General features: G+C 40.1%; 1 protein-coding gene across 3 annotated transcripts in view; it reads left to right on the top strand.

Moving 5' to 3' along the window:
* TENM4 (teneurin transmembrane protein 4) overlaps positions 1-25,522 on the top strand; it is a 585,345-nt gene that overhangs the window by 427,598 nt on the left and 132,225 nt on the right. For all 3 annotated transcript variants that reach the window (XM_057364068.1, XM_057364069.1, XM_057364070.1), the window contains 3 exons: positions 6,235-6,336; positions 11,402-11,596; positions 15,815-16,015. In XM_057364068.1, the coding sequence (XP_057220051.1) occupies positions 6,235-6,336; positions 11,402-11,596; positions 15,815-16,015 (498 nt within the window). The remainder of the gene's footprint in view (positions 1-6,234; positions 6,337-11,401; positions 11,597-15,814; positions 16,016-25,522) is intronic.

A 25,522-nucleotide genomic window follows, 5' to 3' on the forward strand; every position in this document is an offset into this window, starting at 1 on the left:
GATAGGGAAACAAGCTATTAAGTTGAATGTTGCATAGTAAATAAATAAGGCGGAAATACTGTTAAAGTAGCTGTACTGCTGACCAGCAARCATGGTGAGTATATAAAAAAGAAGTCCATCAAGAGTCTAGCAATTTGTCTGCCTTCTTAATATGTTTATTGTGTTGCATCTGGATAAAGGTAATTCATGTCGGTGATTGTGAGCCAGGCTGACAGATCTTTATAGACTTCACCACAGTAGAATTGGCTTTCTTGGGGCTTTTTGTCAGCAGCAAAGTGGTCTCCTGAGCAGACCATTAGCATTGGAGCTTTGTTGCTGTCACATGAGTCAGTTTATAATACAAAGCAAATGCTGTGTTGTATTTGTCCATGCCTCAGATTTACAACCTAAAAAAGTGTGAATGGTAACAATTAGCAATTTCACATTGAACTCAGTAATACCCTTAAATAAAAGACAGTGTAGTGTGAAGTCTTATTGTAGTATGGGCTGGATCATGCCAGTTTTGGCTTCTCTCAGAGTAAAGGGCGATTACAGTGGGAAAACTAGCAATGGGATAAAGGTTTCAGCCAAGTTTCCCTCAAAATCTGCCAGCTGTGAGTTTGCTTGTACTGAAAAACATCCCCTGAAATAAATAGCAAAAATAATGAATCAATGCTATTTTATGCAATATGTTGAATTACAGATGCTGAGGATACTCAGGGATTTTTTTTTTTTATTTATTTCTTTACTTTGATAATTAAAGCTCATGAGCAGAAAGGAACTTAAAGAGTATTTCAGAATAAGAGTTTTGCTCTTGGAGAAGTCTAGGCTTTAACATTCATTGAATGTTTTCCATTTTTCATTTTTRTTAATCCAGAAACACCTTTGTACATCCTGTTTTTCCTGGCTGAGGTAGGCTGTCCTAGGGTAGGGAATACCTGCTATGTCAGAYAGGTCATTTCTGTACCATTCTCTAAAATGAGACAGTGTGGATCTGAAGACCAAGTGTCTCATTATGTCGTTTAGACATTCTCTTAGAGGAGATCTGGAGAACACAATACTTACAATACTATACTTACAGTACTTACAATATTTATTGAGGAGGTGATGAGGACATTTATAGTGGAGAGTTGTGAAGATGCTGAAAGGGCTGCAGCTCCTCTCCTGTGGAGACAGGCTGAGGAAGTTGGGGCTTCTCAGCCTGGAGAAGAGAAGGCTTCAAGGAATCCTTGGAGCACCTTCTGGTATCTAAAGGGGCTACGAGAGAGCTGGAGAGGGACTTTTAACAAGGGCATGGAGTGATAGAATGAGGAGGAATGGCTTTAAACAGACAAGTGGGCATATTAAGATTAAGTATCAGGAAGAAATTCCTCATTGTGTGGATGATGAGGCACTGGCCCACGTTGCCCAGAGAAACTGTGGCTGACCCATCCCTGGAGCTGTTCAAAGCCAGTTTGGATGAGGCATGGAGCAACAAGTCTAGTGAAGGTGTCTGCTCATGGCAGGGGGTTTGGAACTGGATCATTTTTAATGACCAGATCATTTTTCCAACCCAAATCATCCTGTGGTTCTGCGATTCCATAAAATGATTGTTTTTTTCAGTTGCTAATTAGCTTGTTAAGCTGGCAGAGCACTTAATTCCATAGGCAAGCTTCTGCATTCCCTATTAGAAACCCTACCACCACAAGTTTTGCAGGTCCATTCCTCATCTGAGTTTCTTGCTTGCAGAAAGTTCATTCCTGCTGCCACTGGTGGTTGAAAGGTGTCAGGGAAGCTGTATTTTCAGTGCTCTCTTTGGATGCAATATGGCATCATGCATCATCCATTGGCTGGCCCTCCAGTTACTTATCTCTGCCCTTACTGGCTGGTGTCAGACAGATCTCTTCAGGGATTTGGAAGCCAAGAGAAAACTGTGGGAATCAGACTGGAGACAGAAAACATGTATATCTCTTTCTAAAAAAGAATTGTTCATGGTCTCACAGTGAACTTTAACAATTAAATAAAACAAAAACMCTGTCATGGTTCTCTAAAGCAGTTCCCATGGTACTATTCATAAAACACCATATGGAATTTTGTATATATTGGAAAATACTCTTCTACTTATGTGAACAGCTTACCGAATAAGCTGTATGATGGAGACTAGAAGCCAGTTGTAACTGCAGTGACCTGTTTTTACTTATTGACTGTACCAATGTTGACTGTGAACATACTCAAAAGAGAGACAGTTGCTTTGTGCCACTGGCGTAGGGACTCTCTGAATGTTAAAGTTGTGCCTCTTTTATCATCTAAGCCCCATATGATAATAACGTGGCTAAGTTCTAGCTTCTGAAAATATATGTTTGATTCTTCATTCTTTCTAGGGTTCTCCCATCACGACTCCCTAATTTCTGATGCCAAGTCACCSGCCTCTCCCTGTTTAGCCTGAAATGTGGGTGTTAGAGCAGTGTGCTTRAGTGTGTGTGCATGTGTACATGCCAGAGGGACCAGAAAACTGTCTCAGGTGCCCAACTGGCACAATCTGTAACCAYTGAGACAAAATTCAGTCCTAGGATGAAAACAGAGGTTTTTATGAGAAGCCTAGCTAATGCCTGCAATTTTCAAAGTAAAAAGAAACTCTAGTTTGTGATTCTGCCTAGGAATCTAAATAGGAGCATGCTCAGTGTTGCACACACAGCTTGCAGACTTGCTGCTCACAAGCCTCAGTCTCAGCCCTGTTTGTGCTCATTAGCTCTGGAGTTCCTGAGGAAAAAAAAGTTGGTTCATTTTAACACTTCCTTTATGGAAATACTTTGGAGTTGTTTGGGAGTAGCTTTGAGACAAAGATGCACTGCATGAACCTTCATCACTAGTTAGAATTGATTCTCAGCAGTGAAGAACTTTTGGGAGTATGTGAGGACCTTAATTGCCCTGAATCATCAGGAAAGTTTGCATCCTTAACTGTTAACAAACTGCAAGTGGYGTAAGTCACAGGGGGAGTAGAGTTTCTTTTCACTTCATCTCCTCTCTATCAGGCAGGTTATTCCAGGGCAAATAGCAGTAGTGTAAAATGAGAATACATTAGAAATGTTACTTTTGGCTATATAGAAAAACAAGGCACATCAGAGAAAGCAATGAAATAGGATGAAAGGATTCTTAAGGGCCTGTTCTATTATTAATAGTATAGGGTATTCAGGCCACAARCAAGAGCTACTGAGGTGCTTCAGTGAGGAAGGTAAAATCCAGGGTTTCATCTACCTATTTTCTAATTCCTTTTGAGTTAGCCTCTATATGGTATGAAGCAGTTTGGCCACATTTGCAGAGAAGTGTCTGGGAAATCACAGATTGAGGAGACAGTTACAGATGAAGTGATATGTGTTCTTATAACTTATTTTACAAAGAAAAATGCCAGATCTGCATATGAACCAAAAAATAGAAGTGAATATTTTTTTTATGTGCTAGTGTTAGTTACTCTCTGCCAGGGATCTGACCAGTTATAGGTGTCCATGCTGAACTAGTCAGAGGAGGAAAGGATGCACCACCAGAATAAAGGTTACTACGTGGATTCACCCAGAGATTCTGGAAAGGTTGGTTACCTAAGCACATGTATGCTCCATTTCTGTGGTCGCTTTGAACCTCTAAATCCTTTTATACATAGTCATTATAGTGGACAGAGTAATTCAATTTAACCTGCAGTGGACATCGAATTGGTGTACACARTCTTGCCTGTCTTGTCCTGGGCGTCACAGACACACCAGCTGAACCCCACTATAACTGCAAAATATTGTTTCCAGTAACAAAGATTACCATTTAGCTGATGTGGTGCATTGTCATACTTTGTCACAGCTGCTGTGCCCAATGTTATGTTACTTTTTTAAGTATGTTCTACTTATTTCTGTGGGGTTTTTTCACTATTTTGCTTAAATATGYTATTACATAAATATACCAAGAAAGYTATAGTCCTTAAATCAAAAACTTGGGAAAAACTTTTAAAAACAGTTTTTAATATTCTGAAGGTGCTGTCGTAACACTGGGAATCTGTCCTGCATGAAGATCTGACAAAGGTATTCCTCTTGGCTTCAAAGGTCACACATGTGTTACACCTCAGCATGTTGCTCCAGCTTGCAGCCCCTGACCCAGCGTGGCAGTGGGGTGGTGAGGTGTCATGGGAGAGCTGCACTGACGCTGAATAGCACAGCCCTTCTCTTCCCCATTTTCAGGCAGTAGAAAAAAATACTTTGTTTTTTTTTTTCCTACTGCATTCTCCTTTTTTGCCACCTTTTGAGCTTAACCACCTCACTGAAGTGTCTGACAAGTGCCACAACCAGCACAAGAAAAGGGAGCTTAGAGTTGCTCCTAGAATGAGAAGATTAGAGGCAAAGGACTGACCCTTTCAGCAACAGGAGCTGTTAAATCTCCTTACCTGCCTCATTATCTTGTTTCACAGTAGTCACACTCTGTATGTTCTTCGTGTGTGTAAGTGTGTGTGTAAATAACTTACTTTTTCTRAATTTCYGCATAYATTTCTTGAAGAAAAGAAAAATACAAGTATGGCCAAAAAAGCATAGGGAAAAAAAGGCATAAAATGAATTAATTTTTGTTTTCAGCGGTGACATTAAACCTTGACAAAGTTCTGAAGATTGTGTTTACATGGGCTAGTATTAACTTTTCATTTACAGGATAGATTTGTGTTTATACCTGGTATGAAATGAGAAATGGTATTCCTAAATATTGGTGTAATGCACAAGGCCTGAGTCATTATTTCTTTATTCTAGGAATCATGGCTGCTCTTTGATTGGAATAAAAATRGCACCTCAAGCCTAAAGGGTTGACTACATGCTGTGGCTGTATTTCCATACAGTGTTGAGTGMATACCTGCTTAATTATTGAGTGTTAGAAAACTGGCAGCACTTCCTTGTACCTTCTTTGCTGCATGGAKCTGTCTGATTGTGGGATGTCCGAAGCCAGGACTTGAAACATAAATTCATTAGACTGGTTTTATTATTTAAAATTGCTGTTGTCCGTTATGAGTTATTAAATTACAGCACATCCCTTAAAATGTCCTTCAGAAACCTCTGTTCTTTGGAGAATACCCACTCAGAAACAGGCTTCCTTTCATTCGTGATTAGAAACTAATCTGCACATCTCTGCTACAGCTGGTTCTCTTCACTTGCACTGATTGGGAGTTTACAAATACCTTTGCTACCAMAAGGTCTCGTGAAGTACATCTGTGAAAATGCAGTCCTTATTCAGAGGGCTGAGGTTTTCACCCTGCTCCATGTGTACCACCAGTGCCCCTCCTTTATAACCAAATCCAATTTTCATCTGATATGCATCTCCCTTGGAGAAAATGTGAAATAGCAGCGTAGAATGAACCGTGGTATTTATTACATCTTTCAAAGCCCCATTCACATTTACTCAGTCTTCACTCACAGTTTAGTGTAAGAAAATAAGATTATTTTCATTCTCTTTTCAATGTGTTTACCAGCTTGTGTTGCTCTTTTATGAAAGATACGTTTTTGCTCCTCAGAAAAGAAGTGCCAGGTAACATTTTGCTTACCTGTTAACTTTCCCTGAAAAATGAATAGCTGGTGTTTTTTCCAAAGTCAAGGAATTTAAGATGATAACTGGAAACAGAAGAAAATGTGGAACAGACCCATTCCTGTTCCACCAAATAGAATATTAGCTCCTTTGARCTGTTTAATATATAAACATAAATTATATATTATATAATGTATTATACTCAATATAATATTGCAGAGCAAATAAGAAGGAATTTGGTTAGAAATACTCCTTTGAACAGGCAGATAGGATGAACCAAGGGTCTGTGTTCGGTAAGTCCATAAGGGAACATATCTATCATCACTCAGCTGTGTTTGGCACAAAAAAATGCCCCAAGGTCGCTTAATCAAGTCAACAAAACTGGACCAAAAGTGTGTRTTCTGCCATGAGAATGGTGTGTATTGCATCTCTCCAATAAACTCAAAGAGGAAAGATGGCTGTAAAAATACACTGGAAGAAAATACATTTGAAAGTTCACAAGTACTGAGTGAATGCGAAACCTGGTGGGTGCTGAGCTGCTGGTATGTAATCACTGGGTTTGCAGCTGAACCGTGCATGGGTGTAAATAGATGAGCACGGTTTGGCTCACAGGAATGCTTTCGCCCCACTTGCAGCAATTGCTTTGAAGTTTCATCTGTCCTGCCCATCCAGAGCCCTCCTAAACTCAGAGGTGTTTTCTTGCCTAAAGAAGTGTCTGAATTCTCTTTTGTTTTCCAGAATCAGTGGATAACTGTCCCAGTAATTGCTATGGGAATGGAGACTGCGTGTCTGGGACTTGCCATTGCTTCCTTGGCTTTCTGGGCCCTGACTGTGGCAGAGGTAGGAATTTACACTTGGTTAACTATTCTCCTCTCCCCTTCAGTTAACATTTTTCTTCTGGAAATTATATTCATGATGGTGGCTTTTGTAAAGTGCTCGTCTCCCGGAGTGGGGATGCTGCAATAGAATGAAGACAGTGGATTTGTGAATTTGTTGGCAACAAATTTGCAGCAATTTCCCTCAGCGGCTGAGGGATCTTTGGGCGTTCACATGGAGAAAAGGAGGCTTAGGGGAGATCTTAGTCCTCTCCACAACTGCTTGAAAGGAGGGTGTAGCCAGGTGGGGATCTGTCATTTTCCCACATAATAAGCGATAGGACAAGAGAAGCATCCTCCAGCTGYGCCAGGTRAAGTTTAGATTGGATATTGGGAAAAATTTCTTCAGCAAAGGATTTTTCAGGCTGCTCAGGGAAGTGGTGGAATCATCATCTCTGGGAGTGCAGGTGTGGCATTTTGTGGGCATTGTTTAGTGGTGGGCTGGCAGTGTGGGCTAAGAGTTGGACTCAATGATCTTGGAAGGCTTTTCCAACCTTCATAACACTRTAATTCTGTGCTAATCATGACTGCTGTACCCTTAACAACAAAACTCCTTGGGCTGYTTATGGACAGGCAAAATGTCACATTGGAAATTTTCTCTCTGGAAGTGACTTTAGAAAACATGACTTGTAAATGTGGCATTATGGTTGGTTTAGCAGAGCCCTTTTATCATGGTGTGGTTTGACACTATAATTATACTTTCTTTTAAGACACTGATTATACAAAAAGTGCCTTGCAAGCCTGCTTGAGCTGGCTTTGGGGAATAGGGCAGAGTTGGAGTTAAGGCTAGGAGTGGAATAATGGCAGGAAGAACTGCTTACTCTGGCCAAAAGTAAAAACACTGGGAGGACTGGGAAGGAGACTTACCCCAGTAAACAGTATAATATATTCTTCTGCTCAAGTGATAAGTATTTTTAATAAATGGCTTTGGAATGGTTTTCTTTGGCCTGATATTTTTTAGGTTATTTAAACATTTAAAAAACAAGCTGAAATACTTTTAGTAAGAACATATGTCAAACCAAGATAKCAAAACCTTGCATGTGGGAAATGACAGGATACTGTGCGTCGACCTTTTCAAGGCCTTTTTTGGCTCAAACAGCCCAACAAACTAAGTACAGATTTATACATCAGGGGAGGGAGGTAGCATAAAACATCAGTGCCCACACAAGGAGCTTCGGTAAGGCTGCGGGTCAGACCTTCACCCGAGCTCATTGCTGCTTTGGAAAGCAGGCTGGCGCCTTCCCAGGAGAGAGCTAAACTCTGTCCAACCCCGGCCCTGTCCCCCTCCAGCTGAGCTGGGTCACATCCCAGCAGCTGAGCCAGGAGACGGAGATAAGGAGCAGTGCAGCCCCGGGGCAGGCGGGAGCTCCCTGCAGAGGCGCTGCAGCCGCGCTCGGCCCGCCGGGGTTTCAGAGTTCACAGCCCAGTAAGATGGATGTGGCAATCTGCGTCCCTCAGAGCTGCCGTGTCAAACTTCTTGCTGACTCAGGTTACACTTGGTTTGCATTTCCTTACACTTGGTTTGCATTTCCAAGCTTCTTTTCAAATCCCTGGAGCTGGAGACAAAAGGAGTTTTTTTTCCATGTCCCATAGCATATTCCAACTCACACCTCCTAACTTTCAGTAGGGGCAGAAGTTCAGGGCTTGTTCCCCCCAAGGCTCCCTGTAGAGTCTGTGGAGGAGAAGAACTTTCTTCGCTGCGAGYCAGAATACTTAAACTGTTGTTCTGAGTCCACTTTTCAGAGAAGTTCACCTCTYCTAGTGGGCTATATGCTGAATTTTCTCGGGCTTTTTTTTTTTTTACTGGAGCCATGCGAGTCTCTCCCATTTCACCAGAGCATGCACTCTGGCAGCTGTGAACACCTTTTATTCAACTCTGTCTTTTTGTTCAGAATCGTCTGGGTTCCGATCACAGGTTTCACTCTGCCTTTAAGACAATAATACCTGGAGTGCCAAAATTGTATTTGTGTATGCATTTCCATTTACTGGGTTTGTTAAAYAGATCATGTTACCATAATCCTGAGATCCAAGGATCCCAGCATTGACTTCCTGTTGGCTTTCAGGCACATCCAAGATTCTTCTTTTGACCTACAAATCTCTCAAAGGGCAGCAAATGTAAGGCTGTTACAGTATCCATCTGCAGCCATTCACAGTCCCTATTCAGAACAGTAATCCTTATTAAATAAGCAGGTTTCTGCCCACATGAAGAATTCAGGTAATGTATTTCCTGGGTGTTCCTTTGTTTCAATTCAGTCTTGTAATTCACCATTCAAATGAATGGGAAACTCTGGAACAGGCAGCCTTTCTTCTTTTAGTAATGGTTAATTATCATTGTGTTATTAACCAGTTATTTTAAACAAAATAAGTGAGGTTTATTTCATTGGCTTTTTGAAGGTTTTCTTGGACATGGGAGGTGGTGTTTTCAAGTTCTGTATAAAGTAAATAAACAAACAAATGAACTTACTCTCTGATGCTAAACTTTGCAAGAAACTGAGTATGCATTTGGGTTGTTGCTATCATTACCACMCTAGAGAATTACTGTAATTTTGCCATCACAGACATTGTTGGAATCTGAATGATCAAATAGTAATTATATATCTTTATATATGGAAAAGAATTGCAGAAATAACAGGAAAAAATTCAGAAGCCTCTTCTGTCTTTATTCATTGCATGCTACAGAAGAAGTCTTGTTCTTGCTATTACCTTGACATGTGCAGCAGGGCTTTCTAGGTGATTCTGAAGGTGTTCTCCAAAGAAGGCTCTGTGGAGTGCCAGTCTCATTGCAGATGGCCAGTAATTTTTTTTCTCCTTTACTTAGTGATCAGCTGTCTTGTCAGGAAACATCATGTAAGTCTTTCTAAGCAGCAATTATTAGTTAAAGGCAATTACTCTKTCTTCTTGTTGAAAAGAACTGCAGACTATCCCCTGCCAGTGCCTTGAAAGAACAACGTCCATTACTGAGTATTGAAATTTGAGATGGGAGGGGCAGAAAATTCCATCATCTTAACTGAAAAGTGAAATTACAGAGTGAGCGTGCCGTGAACCATGTAGACAACAATGTATCTTAAACAATTTATGTCTCCTATTATATAGGTAGATACCATCTTGGAAATTATGCACTTGCAATGCACCACTGAAATATGCTTCTTTTAAAGTGAGCAGAGGGCTCCTTAGTAGTAACATATGCCAAATTCCTTTCTTTTCTAAACCTCTTTTATCTTGGTCAGGCAAATATAGTTCACTGCATATCAAACTGGCTTAACAATCAGAGCTGGAAGTGCTTTGTATTTTATTGAGGCTGCCGTAGTTCTGTAACACTCAAACTGACATGACTATAAGGACGTGTGGAAACAACTCACGATGTGTTTTGTGAGATTACCATCTGAAAAGATGGGAAGAGAAGGAGAGAAAAGCTTTCTTTAACCATGGTAATACCTCTTCCCACACATAAAGTCAGGAACAAAGCAAAAGAATATTCATCACATGCCTWATATAGTTGAATTAAGTAGTGGAATGGAATATTCATTTCACAATTGTCCTGCATAAAATTGTTCATAAATTGTGTTTCCGAGGGGCAGATGAGATGGCCAGCTGCTCTCACCTAAGGCTGATGTGCAACAGTGAACAAGAGCAGTCTGTGTTGAATGTTTGTCCTTGYGGCTGAGTTTTAGCAAAATGAAATGGAAAAGAACAGGACTCAAGCAAGAAGTTTCAAGAGTGAAAAGGAAAAGGTTGTTGTTTCTGAGGGGCTGAAATCAGCATCTTCCCTGGGAAAGTCAGAACAGAGGACAAAATGAGCATAATGTGGCTGGTGTGGAGAGGGAATAAAGAGAAGGCATCATCTGAAAGGTGTTGAAGAAAGCTTGGAGAGCAGTGATTATAAAAGCTGTGGTCATGGAGGCTGAGGTCTGGTCCTTGATGCCCTGTGCTTCCTTGGGGAGCCTGTTCTGTATCATCCCACCCCGCTCTACTGTCAGTTTCCAAATTTAGCTCTGAGAACACTTAATCCTGGGATCCATCATGCTGCAGTTTGAGCTTGTCATCTTCCTCTTCTTCCCTTTATCACAGGGAAGAAATCCTGTATCTGGGTGGCCTTGAGAGTCAGCTTACTTTGCTGGAAACAAGGACAATTAAAAATCCTTTATAAATCCTTTATAACTGATGCAAATTTCAGAGGACAGATTTACAGAGCTTTTATTACAGGGAGCTTGAAAACAGCAGAGGCCAGTTTTGCATAGTGGCTGGTGATGAATYGAGTCCAGCAGAGGTGATACCCAAAAATGGGGACTGGACATTTGGTTAGAACTGTAGAATTCTAAGGTTGGAAAAGATCTCTAAAACTCTTTTCATCAAGTTCAGCTGTTAACCCCCTGCCAAATCCGCCACTAAGCCATGTCCCCATGTCACATCCACACACCTTTTAAAGTCCACCAGGGATGGTGATGAGTTGCTTCCCTGTGCTGCCTGTTGCAGTGCTTAAGACAACCTTTTCAGGGAGGAAAGTTGGTAGCTGATGGTATGACATGAGCTAAATCAGGGAAATAGTCTCAAAGTGGCATTCTGAGCCAAGCAACTGAAACCCATAAAGCTGGGAGTTAACCTAGAAAAAAACAGGGGAATGATTTGTGTGTCACTGAGGTCTGCTGCAGAGGCAGCGTCAAGAAAAGTCTGGCAGYAGATCAGGTATAGTGATAAGCAATCTAAGGTCAGTGATGCTGCTAAAAAGGACATCAGTACACTGAAAAATCAGAATACAAGAAAATTACGAGTTTTGTTAGTAAAAAAAGGTATCAGAGACACAAAGCAAGAAGATAGTCTAACTCAAGGGCACTGTTTGTTTTAAACACTCATAGGAGAATACAGTTAACAGCTGAGTGTCATCCATATGAAAGATTTGGTTTTGGCGAAAACAAACAGCAACATACCCTGGTGAAGACTGTGTATGAAGAACGTCACATGATGGGCTCTTGTGCTCCTTTTTGAAGTGATTTTCTGTTTGTTTTAATGTGATTTTTGTTGTCTGTCCATAGCATCCTGCCCAGTGCTGTGCAGTGGAAATGGTCAGTACATGAAAGGCAGGTGCTTGTGCCATAGTGGCTGGAAGGGAGCAGAGTGTGATGTCCCGACAAACCARTGCATTGATGTGTCCTGCAATAACCACGGCACGTGCATCATGGGGACCTGTATCTGCAACCCAGGGTACAAAGGCGAGAGCTGTGAAGAAGGTATTTGCAAGATGCATTCAATTAGCCTTTTGCTTTGATTGTTGTTCTGTAATTACGTGGATGGAGGCAATTCAGAATAGGACTGGCGCTTAAACAGAACAGTAATAGGCACCTTAGAGATACAATAGATGGATACAACATAAAAATGATATGTTGTCATAACTCGTCGTTAGCTATCATATTTGTTCAATAATTGGATGAAAAGCCATCAAATGCCTCAGATAGACAAATCTAGTTGTAAGACCAGAACATCTAATCATATGTTCAAATGTTCTTATTAAAGCATCGTTTCCATTTACACATCTAAACGTATAATTATTTTTACAGTGCTTTCTTCTCTGCTGTGCTATGCCAAGCAATTTCAGCTGCTTACATACACAAAATGGTGGCGTGTGAGAGAAAGTCCCTGATCCTTGTCAGCTGTAAAAGCTTACAAATGATCAGGACTTGAATTAAATCCTGCTTTAAAGCCAGATATTATTTTAATGGCTCTTCCATAGCTTTTTTCTGACATTAGCCCCCAAATATTTTTCATTTACTTTGGATTTATGTCTCAGAAATACGGTACCTTTTAGTACTTACCTTTAATCTTTTTGTGTAGGAACTCACCTGCCAACAGAAACCTTTACCTTCCTCAGTCTGCAACTGCTTCTTACTGCTAAATGAAAAAGTGGGCRTTTTTCTAAGTGTCTAAATCATCCAGAGTTATAAAAATTATCTAAAAGCACATTATTTAAAGAATGAAGTTCAACACTTTTCAAAAACTATTCTCAAAATTCTATGCAGGTGACCTGATAAATAATTATTCTTACATTATGCTTCTTCARGTACATAAGTAAGGCCTCTTCACCACCTGATAGATTAAAGACATCATTTGATACATTTAAAAATGACAATGGCTTGAATTAATTTATGGTTGTCTTCATTTATGCAGGTTAAAAATTTATGTGAAATGGCTGTATTTTATAGACAATGAAAACAGGCTGAATTGGATTCAGACATTCAAATGGCATCTAATCAAGCAATTCTTTTGATGTGTTAAACGTGTTGGAGTGGGACATCTCTGATGTAGCATGGCTTCTGTGTCAGTAAATGTCAGAGATGAAGACAGTATCAGCTCTTATAACAATAAGCCATCTCTTGAGAACGCTTCATTTTGGCTTAAAGCACAATTCAATGAAGCTGTGGGGCACGCAAAACCCAAAGATTGTGACTACTGAAGTATCTTTAAAGCATCTCTGTAGACCTCCTATTTACTAGATCATATCTTTACTGGATAAACAGAAATGAAAAGATCCTGATTTTGCCTCCAGCCAGAAGTGTTTAATGTGCGTAAATCAGARTGAGATTTGCCCTTTTTCTAACAAGGAACCTTTTTTCCCCTGGTCACGTTTAAAGCAGAAAAGCCAAGCACTGCTCAGTTATTTCATGTTATCACTGTAGTGGGGGACAGTGTCAGTCCCACTAGGTCACAACTTGAAAAAGGAGGAAGAACAAAGAGAACATGTTTTTTCTTTTGGGCTGTTTAGTGTTTTTCCAAGCATGCATGGTTTTTTATATTCAAGGCATAATTTGTATTGTGTTGTGAAGGGGGAAGTAACACAGGAATATGCCATGTGGGAAATCTTGAGGATATATATATATATATATATATATATATATATTTAGATCTAGTAAAAAAGCTGATTTATACTATTTTTTAAATTGCTTCTACTCTTTAATTTCTCTTCTAAGAAGGGCCATCTGGTATTGATTACCTTTTATTATTTCTCAGTTCTCATAGCTTCACTGTTTGGTCCATGTTTATAATGGGTTTTCATTCCAGGGTTTCTTCTGTCTTTTCTTTTTCCCCGTAGAAGTTCAGCAATGTTTATAAAACATCAGCCAACAATCCTACATGAGTTTTTCTTTTCTCCTTCCTTAGTTTATTGGCCCATATTTTATAAGGCATGGCCTAAGCCAGCAAGACATTACAGGGAGGGGAGCAAATTTAAGCAGTGAAAAATGAGAAGTTACTCTTTGGGCACCGAATAAGCCTAATAACTTGTGTGACCAATGAAGCATGACGCATATTGGGGAAAAGTGTAGAAGAGGCACTAACCTTGCTTGCTGCATGATTTATCTGCCTAGCAAAGATTCTGCACAAGGCTGAACTATAAACAGGGCATTTTCCAACCAAGAATTTGACCATTTAGGACATTTCCCAACCAGCAACACAGACAAATGCTTTTTTTTCTTTCCCAGRTATACTAGATTTTGTCAGCCCTCTTGCCCAGATCCCCATCTCTGCTTCTCCCAGAGCTGAGCASCTAAATTTGTCAAGCAGAACTCCCTAAAAATATACCATTGTACTCCAAATCCACTAAGCAATTGATTAAGAAGAAAGCAGAAGCCTGTAATCCTGTCCCAGGGCCCTTTCGATGGTGCAGAAAGCCTAAAGAGATATAGCTAGTGAGGCTGAGATTAAAGTAGCCATTGTGTGTGACATTTTCTGAAAGGGCTCATTTCAACATGAAAAATGGCCTTGGGATTATGATAAATGGGGGGTTCTGACATGCACATTCCCCTCCTATAATCGTCTGTGTTAGAGCTGAGATAGCAGATTGTCTGCCTCCTATGATGGAGGCCCCTGTAAAACTCACCTTTTTCCCAGTTGACCTTCAGAGGGGATGATTAATTGCCTGGAGGTAGCCTCTTGCCAGTTAGCCTGTGATCTTTGTTCTCTATGTTCAAACCATCTGCTGAGAACGGACGAGGCTGCTACTCCGTCCCTTAGTCCTTTTCATACTTATTACTGCTGAGAAAGAGCAGGGCCAGGGCTTCAAGGGTCTCATGCTAAAATTGGTACCCTCGCTCCCAGCTCGCTAACAGTGGAGGAGATTTATGGACTCATCCTTTCCAACCTCTTAAAATTTTTGAGGATTGTTCCAGCTATGAGCAGAGCTCCAGGAATCAAACAAAAAAGAAAATTCTCTTTCGTGCCTTGGGATAGTAATAACTGAGCCATTACTTGTCAGACTGAGAAAGGTTTGAGAATCCAGAGAATTATCAGAGCAGCTGTTGTGTTTCCTTTTAAGGTTTCTGGATCTTAAGCAGGTCACTGGAAATTTCACTAGCTTTTACCGGGGTAAAAACTCAACCACAAACATGCTRTGTGTGCAGTGGCCATGTTCTGCTCTGCTGTATCAGAGCCAGGAGCTGGACAGCTTTTCCTGTGCTGCTTAGCCAGACTGACACTTGTCACCAATCCCCAGGGAACTGCCACACACCGTTTCAAAAGATGGGAAGAATTTCTCTAGGCTGTCCTACCAGCTTTTATCTATAAATAGAAAATCGACTCCTGCAGTCGTTTTTTTTTGGGAGGGTGTCTGCTGCATTTCATATTTTTCAATTKCTGGGTGAAATTCCCCTGTGGGCAGAGCAGCTGACAGTTGCCTACAAAACACATAACTCACGAATCAGGCAGGGAGTACATTTTGGTCTTTTGGTGTACATTGCTACACCCCTAACTGAATGGTCTTTCTTGTTAGGAAAGTGACTATTTTGGGGGAAGAAAGTAAACCCCAGACATTTAAAAAGAGAATATTAATTGATCAAAAATAAAAACAAAAGAACACCATTATAAAAAAGATGCATGATTTTGTTTTAATCCTTACTCCAGAGAAGCTATCTTTGGATATATTTTAATGTGAAATTTCTGTAAGTCTCCATGAAACCTGCATAGATTTAAGCACATTCTTCAATTTAAGCATGTATTTTGCTGAATAAGAATGTCAGATTCRGCTGAATCTTTATGCAAAACTCTCTCTCAGAAAACTAGGGCTCAGCTTTGAATTCATTAGTAATAGTAATTTAGGTTATTCTAATAGAATAAATGAAGATACAATATGTGTATGAGAGAATATTATTTTTATTCTATTCTTAATTGATATTAGCCTGTTCTTACCAGAAAGATCACTCATTAGTGCAGACCTGCATAAAGAATGTATTTCATCACTAGATTTTTCTCTTGTTTTTTACGTAGGTGTTTTAGGTCTCACTGCCTTTTAGGGACACTGACTTCTTGCATGAAGCATCTGTTTTGTTCACAGCAAGGCTTTTTGGTTGAAACCTTGAGMTACTGTGTAAATTCGTTTGTGTAGATGGCAATCTGACAGCTTTTTTTCTGAAATTCCCATTTGCTTTCCCTGTCTGCTTCCTCTTCCTTCTCCCATGTAGTGGACTGCATGGATCCTACCTGCTCGGGACGAGGCGTGTGTGTACGAGGAGAATGTCACTGCTCAGTTGGCTGGGGAGGAACCAATTGTGAGACCCCAAGAGCCACTTGTCTGGATCARTGCTCCGGTCACGGGACCTTCCTCCCGGATACTGGACTCTGCAGCTGYGATCCCAACTGGACCGGCCACGATTGCTCAATCGGTAACGTCAGCGCTCGCTCACTGTTGGTCTTTCATTAAACTTTGTGAAATAGTCAGATCTGCAGAAAAAGTGCTGCAGAGGTGTTCCAGTGAAGCACATGTGGGRCATGACTGGAAGCAGGAATTCCATAGCTCCACTACATAAGTAATTCTACTTCCATTGCTGAGCATGGAGTAATAGAACAGATAACCCCATTAAAGCCACCTAGGCTTGCTATTGTTCATTATGTGGCTCTTAGTGTAATTGATGGTCTACATATAACTTCTTGTTCTGGTGGAAGTTCTTGATGAACTCCAGTAGTCACCAAAGGATATGTTTGGATTTTTAGGAGATGGCTAAATAATCTTTAGGTGGCTGTAAACAAGAAGGAAGAGCTGGTAAAATCAGGTATCCTTTCCCTTCTGAACTCAAAGCCTGTCCTTTTCTAGGCTCAGCTAGAGGAGGAGGAGGCTCATGAGGTTAATTTTAAAAGACTGTCCTCTARCAACTAAAAAGTAAATTCACTGAGTAAAAGTATTTATTAGTACAAGCAGCTACCAAGAAGACACATTTTTATGGGCAGTTTTGTGTCAAGGTTTGGAACAGTGACTTCCCTTCATTCCTCCTCTGAATGGGCATCTTGCTCAAGATCTGCATCAGGTATGTAGATTGAAGGCTAAAGAAAAACTGTTCAGAAATCTTTTCTTCCAAATGCAATTCACTCTTAGGGGCCACACTGAGAAATACTGGAATATATTAAATAGTCAGAACCTATGGAGTATCAGTCCTTCGGTTTTCATCCTGTATTGTGTGCTCACAAAAAAGAGACCCCAGCAATAACAGTTTCTGTAGTTACACAACTGGGGTGGAACTAGGCCAAAAATCCAGGGCAGCACAGTATAGGCAATGAAATGAAAGGAATTTTCAGCAAAGCAACAGAAAAAAAAGCTATTAGGAGARTGGATATAGTAGAAAAATTATGTAAACAACATTTTCACTGAGGAATTGCTATCATGAGTAAAGAAAATCAGGTTAACTGTTTGCAAGTATTTTAAGAGAGTAATTTCCAAGGATGAGGCAAACTGAATAAACCGGTGCTAAGAACATAAAAGGAAAAGCTTTTTGACATTTAGACTAGATGTTAGAAGTTTGTCATAAAGTAGAATTGACTGGACTGAGGAATAAGCAGAAGAGGAGGCCTACTCTCCTTGCCTGAGGCTTAAACTAGGCTGATCAAAACTTTTGCAGATGTAGATAGGGAAACGGTCATGCATTGAAAGGAAGAGAAATTTGGTGCCAGGCTTTTCCTTTCTTTTTCCATTTTAACATCTTCAATTCTGTACTCTGTGGGTTTATTTTTAAAACCACCATAAGGGGAAAGGTAGCCATGTATCGGTACTGATTCTGTAGCATAGTTTATAATTGAGTCATTATTCTGACTTTGTGTGGAGGTTTGGGGATTGCAGGGATGGATTTGGAAAAATGTTTATTTCTATGTGCAAAGAGAATTCACTTTCCCTTTGTTAACCTGCAGGGTCGTGTACAGATGATTTATAAGCTTTCCTAATACTGCTTTTATAAATCCATCTAGTGCAAACTTTCTTTGGCAGCATGAAGTTATTTGAGACAAACTTGAGCATCATTCCAAGACCTTTTTTCTCACCGAGCTGCTTGTAACATTCAGGTTATTGTGCCTCACAGCTAAAATCACAGCTAAGGTGATTTGTAAACTTCCATTTCTAACCCAGACCTTTCCACTGAATTGATGACTTKATTTGAAAGACAGATTTGCTCACAGGATATGTGGTACTCTTCTTTCATCGTTAAAGTAGAGTGAGCAGGCATGCTATTTCATGTAATAACACACTGTCCAGCCCACTGGAGGTGGSGTGGAGGTTCTGTGGGAGGGACCAAAGGGGGCAGATTTTTAATTGTCCTATAAAACAGGACTAAACAGAACTGAAGAGTTACTAAGGGAAAGAACGAAGTACTTGCCCAKCAAAGTAGTTAGGACTGTGTTTAGTCACAGTGAAATCTACAGAACTGTCCCCTCATGGGCTTCTGCCATGGACAGCCCCTTTCATAGACCACATGGGGAGGCCTATCCTGGAAATAGTATAATAATCTGAAATAGAATATGAGGAGGCACAGTGGATTTTCTAGCTCTCAACACCTTGAAGTCAAGAATAGTACCTACCTGTGGTGCTGTATGCTGTATTCATTTAGAAGGTTATCAGGCAGTATGGAAGCAGTAGGTGAAATCTATGGATTGTCATATGTAGACAGTAAAACCAGGCCCTCTTTGAACCTTAGACTATCTTTCAGCTAAGTAGGTAGATTTTACCTGCTTTTAATTGTAATCTTAGAGAACACAGTTTAGTGGGGAAAAACCTTACTTTTCACAAAATAATAGTATTACAGAGATTTCCGTTTCCTGTTTATATTATCTTTTTTCATTCCACTTAGCCTTCATAGACAAGCTGTGCAACTCAATCTCTTGTGAGAGATTCCCATTCTGAACTGCATTGTAGGAAGAAGTAATTATATGTTTTGGGGGTTTTTCTTTTCTGTATCTGCCCACAGCCAATATATCTTGAGATAGGGCTGCTGCCATACTACTTCAAAATTTTCACTCAGTGAAAGTGCTTCTCCAACATATTTCACCCTTTAACCTTTCATGCAAAGGACAGTTTTGTAGGATCACTTCTCCCTCAATATRTACCTCTTTTTTTTTGCTGATTCCCAAATACTAAAAAGAATATCTTAGAGAAAGATACAGAAATAATTCCTGACAAGTTATTCCCTTTTGCATCTTACTACTGTTGAACAAGCAAATACAAAAAAGTCCATTATAACCAGTTCAGCTAAGGCAATGCTTGGTACAAGAAAGGTAATTAAGGAACCACTGATCCTAACCCAATTCCTCTGCCATCACAGATCCTCTGTATCCCAGGCTTTTGGTGGGCTATTTCCCTTCACCTCTTAATGAGCCCTATCTGGCAACTAATGAAGCCATTATGGGGCAGTTCTCTTAACCTCTTATTGTCTGAGTGTAGTGGGAAGAGGCAATAGCCTGTGCTGCAGTGCAGTGTGAAACACAATTTACTGTGTGATACAGTCTCACTCCTGACCTATTTAAAYTGGACCAACTATTTCTGGCTAATCAAGAGGCAGTATGGCACCTACCATTTGCTGACTGCAGTGAAATGAATAGGTGAGTCATGTCATCTGCATTGGGGGAACGCTCCATTTACCAGGGGATGCATCAGTATAATCCCATGCCCATCAAAACAGTATTAGGCTTGGATGMAAAATCATTATTAAAGGAATTAAGTTATCTGGTATTGTCCTTCACTCTCCTCAAATTTAAATCAGTGATTTTCATACTGTTCTGTCTTTGGCAGTTGACACCTTGACATGCATAGTATTMATTCGAATCATTGGAAAGTTGAATATACAAAGCAGCAATAGAAATTATGTTCTCTGTGTCCTAAGAGTAGTGACTTTTTCTGGGCAGTTGACAGTGGTTGTAGATTGACCTGCATGCAGATAAGGATTCTTTCTCCATCACTCATTTGTAAGGACTCACTTTATGCACAGTTGACATGCAGGCAGTACGTCAGACCCTTAAGAATTCACTGGAGAAGAGCWGTAGTAGGAATAGTATTTTGTATGTGGAGGTCCTAAATTGCCAGTGGAGACAAAAAATTGTGGGCTGTCCATTTAACAGTAAGAGTTAGAAACTGGAAGCGGGGATTCAGTAAAGAAGTAAGAAGTTATGATATTTTRCATCACATTGTGAAAAGACTGAGAGAGCATGCCTGGCCAGAGACTGAGGCTGAGCTTACTTGACCATATCTCATGAAACCTAGTACTTATAGCTCCTCTCATCACTTCCTCTGCTCACATGGTTTTCTGAGGATATGGCATTTGACTTTAWGACTGCCCTCTTTTCCCCACTGTGTCAGGGATGAAGTGCTGCTTCCCAGCATTCCCAATTGACTTATTGACAAACTTTTTAATGAAAGTCTATGATCACAAAGATATTTAGGCATTTAAAATTTGCCTTAAGCAAATGCAGATTGTAAAGCTTTACTGCAGTGTTGGGGAACACTATATATGGCAGGTATGCCTAGGTAAATCTGGCCTCCAAGCACAGTGGGGAAATAGTGTGCGTAGCCACAGGGCTGGCATGAGGCCAGGTATTTACCCACCCTCCACGACTTTACTTACTTTCAATAGGYTGAGAAGTTGGATTTAAAATAAAACTAACATGGTATGTGTATTCATGTCTCGGGTTGCAGGGAAGCCATATTCTTATAAATTATTGCACAGTACATTGAATTCAATGGAAAAATTCCTGTTTACTTTGCAGCAGTATGGATCAGTTGAAGGCTATTCACCAACAGTGATTAGATTTAAGATCCCATATCAGTTAATGGTAATGACTGATTTTTTTGGTATCAGTTTAGTTGTATAAATTAACAATGGTGAAAGTCTTTCAGGTAACACCTAACAGAGTTGCCTACCTCCAAGTTGTACAGTTCATTGAAAAAGGCACCTTTTCTTATTCCARTTAATCAATAAAGAGACCATGAAGAATGAACTTTGAAAGAGTTGAGCTGAACAAAATGCAGCTTTACATCCCAATGTCTTTTTCTCATCAGGAGCTGTGCAGGAGACTATTGCAYACACACATACAGGCTCCCAGAAACAGTTCTCATATATCTTACCAGACAGTGTCACATCCCACTGGTCAACCAGCGTCAGGGTTAACACAACATGTGTGATAAAATTTGATTTCCTTGGGCTTATTGGTGTCAACTTTTGAAAACAAAATCTAGTGTTAAATTCATGCCGTGCCCAAGGCCACCAAGATAAAAATCCATCCTTAGAAAATGTTCATATAATTCTTTCTTTAAAAGAAGTCATTTTCTTCAGGGATAAAAATGTCTTTGTAAAAGATGGATATCACATCAGCTCTCATGGGATACAGGCTTCTACCGTACTACAGACCAGAACCTCTTTTAATGCCTAAGAAGTTGCTGATTTGTCTTTTTCCTGTCTTTAAAACACATGAGGAAGAACAAGAAAGCTAAACCTCAGAATGCAACATCTGAAATAGATAAACAGYTTAATCACTTAAGAAAACGTTATCAGGCACAACTGACATGTGTAGTCAAAGGCCACCTTGAATGCTYTTCCTCCAGCTTGTAACTTGCTCATCTCTCTACCCTGGCAGAGTTGTGAGGAACATTAGTCTGTGGCAATTGAAATTTTGGTAGCAAAGTTGTCTTCAAAGCTGGTCTACAGAAGATACRTTGAAATCTGTTTGGCTCAGTACCTAAATTGCAGACTCATCCCTGAAAGCCTTTATTTGGTCCCTTAATGATCATTGAAGACCAGGAAATGTTTTGTACTAGCAGGAATTTCAACCTCTGCCTTGTAGAAGCATATCATCCTGATTTCTGAACTTGTGATCTCTATTTTGTGTGGAGAAATCACCTTTCTCTCTAAGGGAAAAGTATGTACAGCCCAGTGCCATTACACAAGGMTCTCACAGGCTCTGCCTGGCAGATATCTGCTTTGTGGATTGTGAAGAAATTAATGAATCTAGAGAATCAACAGTGTTAATAAGAACTATCATTGTGAAAAACATGGATTTTTTATGTCGTTGAGTTTGCAAGTGCAGATTTTAGCCTACCCATTGCCAAGATGAACTTATCMTTTAAAGTCTTCTAAGCTTTTTATATTAAAAATGCAATAAAAGACTAAAATCAGCCCAAACCTTTGAAATAAAAGTACTCAGGGAGGCTTTCATTTGAATATCCTTCTACTCCCTTTCCTTTTGTTTATTAAAAATGTGTATAAGGAGACCCTGATGTGGCAGAAAAAAAAGATAGTAGTTGAAATGGGCCGTAGTTATTTTTGTGGGGAGTCCAATTCTTCAAAAGTCCAAGTATCTTTGTGCTCAGCAGATGAAAAGGACGTAACAAAGGGAATGAGAGAACTCCCACTAAGATAGAAAATAGAACTTATCTTTCACATATGGATTCCTGCTTTAAATCTGATAGCTGAGAAATTGTTTTAGGACATTTCTCTAGCCAACAAGAGACCCATCAAACTTCTGTCAGCTCTGGGTTGTGTTTAGGATCTTACTTCCCTGCACTTCTCTGTTTGCAACAGTCCATGCATTCTTGGTCAGACACAATGACAAAGGGAAGATTGAAGGAACTGAAAACTTGTGTTCTAACTGTCATTTCAGACTTGGCCAAAACCAGTGGAAGCAATGATATCATCAGTCTGTCTCTGACCATTAGATCACAATGTATTTGGTCTGATTAGGTCATGTCTCGAGCTGAGAATAGTGTGTGTCCAGTCGTGTAACAAGCAGTCCCTGGTTCTCACTGACCTTAGGCATTCTGGGATGAGCAAAGCTTCTCTCTCACATCAGCAATAATCAATGAAAATTTATGGACCCCTATAAAGGGCTATAGGAAGACTATTCCATCCCGTTTGTTTTCTACAATGRTTAGGGCTAATTCCCAGCATGCCAGTTTTAGTTCAGCATTCTTTCCTAACTCCAAATGTGACCTCAGCTGTCACACCATGAACTCAAAAGTTCTTTTTGTTTGGATCAATTATGCTTTGTCTTGTGGACTTTTCTGACTGAAAACAGCATTGTCGTCCTGGAGTCAGTGGGGTTCATGTTAATGTAGCTGATTTGAAAAATTTCACAACACCACAAGGTATTAAATTACATGTTTAAAACAGGCTACTGTTAAAAGATCATGTTTTGAGGATGACTGACCAATTAGCATGTTTGCTTGTATCACTGAGAACTTAAAATTTTTATCACTAAGTCTCAGATGACCAAATTCTGTCTTTTTCTCTCACTTTGCCTTTGAAAGCAGGAGCCTCTTAATTTTTGAATCTAGATCCCTGCTTGTGACTATTCCTACATTTAGTAMTGCTGCAATATCAGCAGGGTGGATACTTGTGTGCAGTCTCTGCCATGACCTACCTGGATAATGCCGGAGAAAGAGTGTCCTCACTCGTGTGGCTCAGCAAGGATGGTTGTAGGTTCTGTGTCGCGACTTCTCCACTGGTGTTCAGTCAATTCCATGCTGCCCAGTCARTTCCATGCTGTTGTTGGTGGATAGCTCCTGTGACTGTGACCTTACACTCCAACCCACTTGGTGCTCATCACCATCACAGTTCCTGCAAAGGTTTATTGGATGTTTTCAGTTTTATCAGATCCTTTTTGAGACACTGAACTAGGTTGCCCAGAGAAGCTGTGAGTGCCTCATCCCTGAAGGTGTTTGAAGCCAGGTTGGATGGAGCTTTGAGCACCCTGTTCTACTGGAAGGTGTCCTTCCCCATGGCAAGGGGCTTGAACAAGATGATTCCATGTTTCATTCCAAGTTGGAATGTCCAAGGAGCCAGTAAAACAGAAYATCAAAACTAAGCAAGAAAAAGACAATATAAGACCAGTGATTGTCATACAGGGAATTGGTGTCTACTGAAGGCTAGAAATCCATGATTTAATAAGCTGTCTGAAGTGGATGCACTAGAATTAGTATATTCTCTCTGTCCCCTTCCGAATTACAAGATGTTCATACTCTAAAAACTGTCATCTCAATTTGCACTAATGAGCATTTTCTAATGATCTTGACAGATGAAAGTTTGAAAGTRCTTTGGAGAGAGCTCTGCTGCTTTTCAGTAGAAGTGATCCTTCCAGATCAGTGTTGAGGCATATGGACAGCATAGCAGTCACAAACCTTCTGGAACAGCTACTGCTGCATCCCATTTGTGTGGATAGACAGACATCTAACTTCTGGATATGTCAGCCCTTCATGCTTCACACATGTTCTGTGTCTCCTTTTGAAGAAGATGAATAGCCATAAAATTTCTAAGTTCTTCTGCAAAATGTTATCTGAAGAAAAAGGAAACCATATTAGGACCGTCTGAGCTCTGCGTAAGGGAATCCCAAGAAAATCTAGCTAGTAATGACTTCAACACACACGTTGTAAATGATCTGTTGAATTTATAGTAGAAAAAACCAAAATGTACAGAATTGGAAAAGAAATAAGTTCTTTTTAAGCATGAGCAAAACACTTTTCTACTGTCAAATTACCTCTTCCKTATGGACACAGAGAGGAAATTAAAATTAGCCCGTAGAAGAATCCTTCTTAGGAACTTCATTTAATACATTAGGAATTGTTTCTTTTCTGGGGAGCTTTAACACACATCCCAGAAAGCATAGAGATTCAATTAAGCATCAAAGAGAAAAATATAATCCTGCACTTTGGGATATTTATTTTTATTCAACAAATCTCGGCTCCAAGACTGAAGCTTGACAATACCTCATATTTCATGTCCTGCTATTCAACAACAAGAGACAGTTTAAAATAAAGTTCATAATAATAAATAAATGGAAGATTGTCATGAGTGCAGAAGTAAATCATAGCCATTGATGAGATGCTTTAGACACAGTGTGATGGTCTGTCCCTAGCATTTAAGGCAAGGATGAAAATAGAGTATAAATACTGTAGAAACTAGAAGCTGATTAAAAGCACCACACTAGTTTAATGGGATATCATCTCACAAAGTTARAGCTTTTCAGACAGGAACTGGAAGACTTTTATACAAATATGAAGCAAGCTGAAATTGTACTTGGAAGTGAGGTTTTTTTTTTTTTTTTTAAAAAAAAAAGGCATCCCAACTGTACCAATGAACATTATGCAGCTGGGCAGATTGGGTAAGAGCTATGATCCGTTAGCACCAGCCTCACTAATGACTGTTCCTGTTCTCACTGTTTCTATCTCTAGAAAAAATTCTCAATAATCCCATTATGCTTGATCCTGTATGCTTACAGAGTTAGAGGCTTGGTCTTGGAGGACAGACATACGTATTTTAAGTATATTTGCTGTACCAAACTCCTTCATTGCTCATTTTGGAGATGAAGGATGGGTTTTGGGGCAGTTGTGGATKCATCTCCTGGATCTGGTCAACTCCAGGTGAGGAGCTGCACTGTGGACTATTCATCTCCAAATTAGGCGTCTCAGAGACACCTCGGTTCCTGATCTGAATCTCCAGAGAGAAATGAGACACAGAAGGGATTTGCAGAAGCTTTTCAGTAAAGCACAAAGCTGTTTATGCAAGCAAAGAACTAAATACCAGGAGGGGAAGCTGAAGTGGGGTTAATCTTTTGTGTCTAGTTGAGGGCCAAAGAAGGGTTCTTTCCTTCACTGTGGATTTCCACCAACCCTTCTCCTAGATACAGCTCAACCACTTGGAGTGAAAGCTCCTGTTCCGAATGTGTTTTATACCTCCTTTGTGCATTCCCAGGCATGGAGTGTCTCCTCTGCACATAYATTGAAGACTGGTACTCAGTCCTCCTTCTGCAGAGCTGGAAGAATCTGCATTCAGGCCAGCTCAGGTGTTCTGGTTAGGGTCGCTCTCTAATGCAGGATGTACATTCCCCAGTGTAGGCATTCCAGGGTGCTCCTTGGGGCTTTGTTTTCA

This window comes from Malurus melanocephalus, unplaced genomic scaffold (assembly GCF_030028575.1).
Source record: "Malurus melanocephalus ecotype Western Australia unplaced genomic scaffold, MMel_1.1 scaffold_34, whole genome shotgun sequence".
NCBI classification, from domain to species: domain Eukaryota; kingdom Metazoa; phylum Chordata; class Aves; order Passeriformes; family Maluridae; genus Malurus; species Malurus melanocephalus.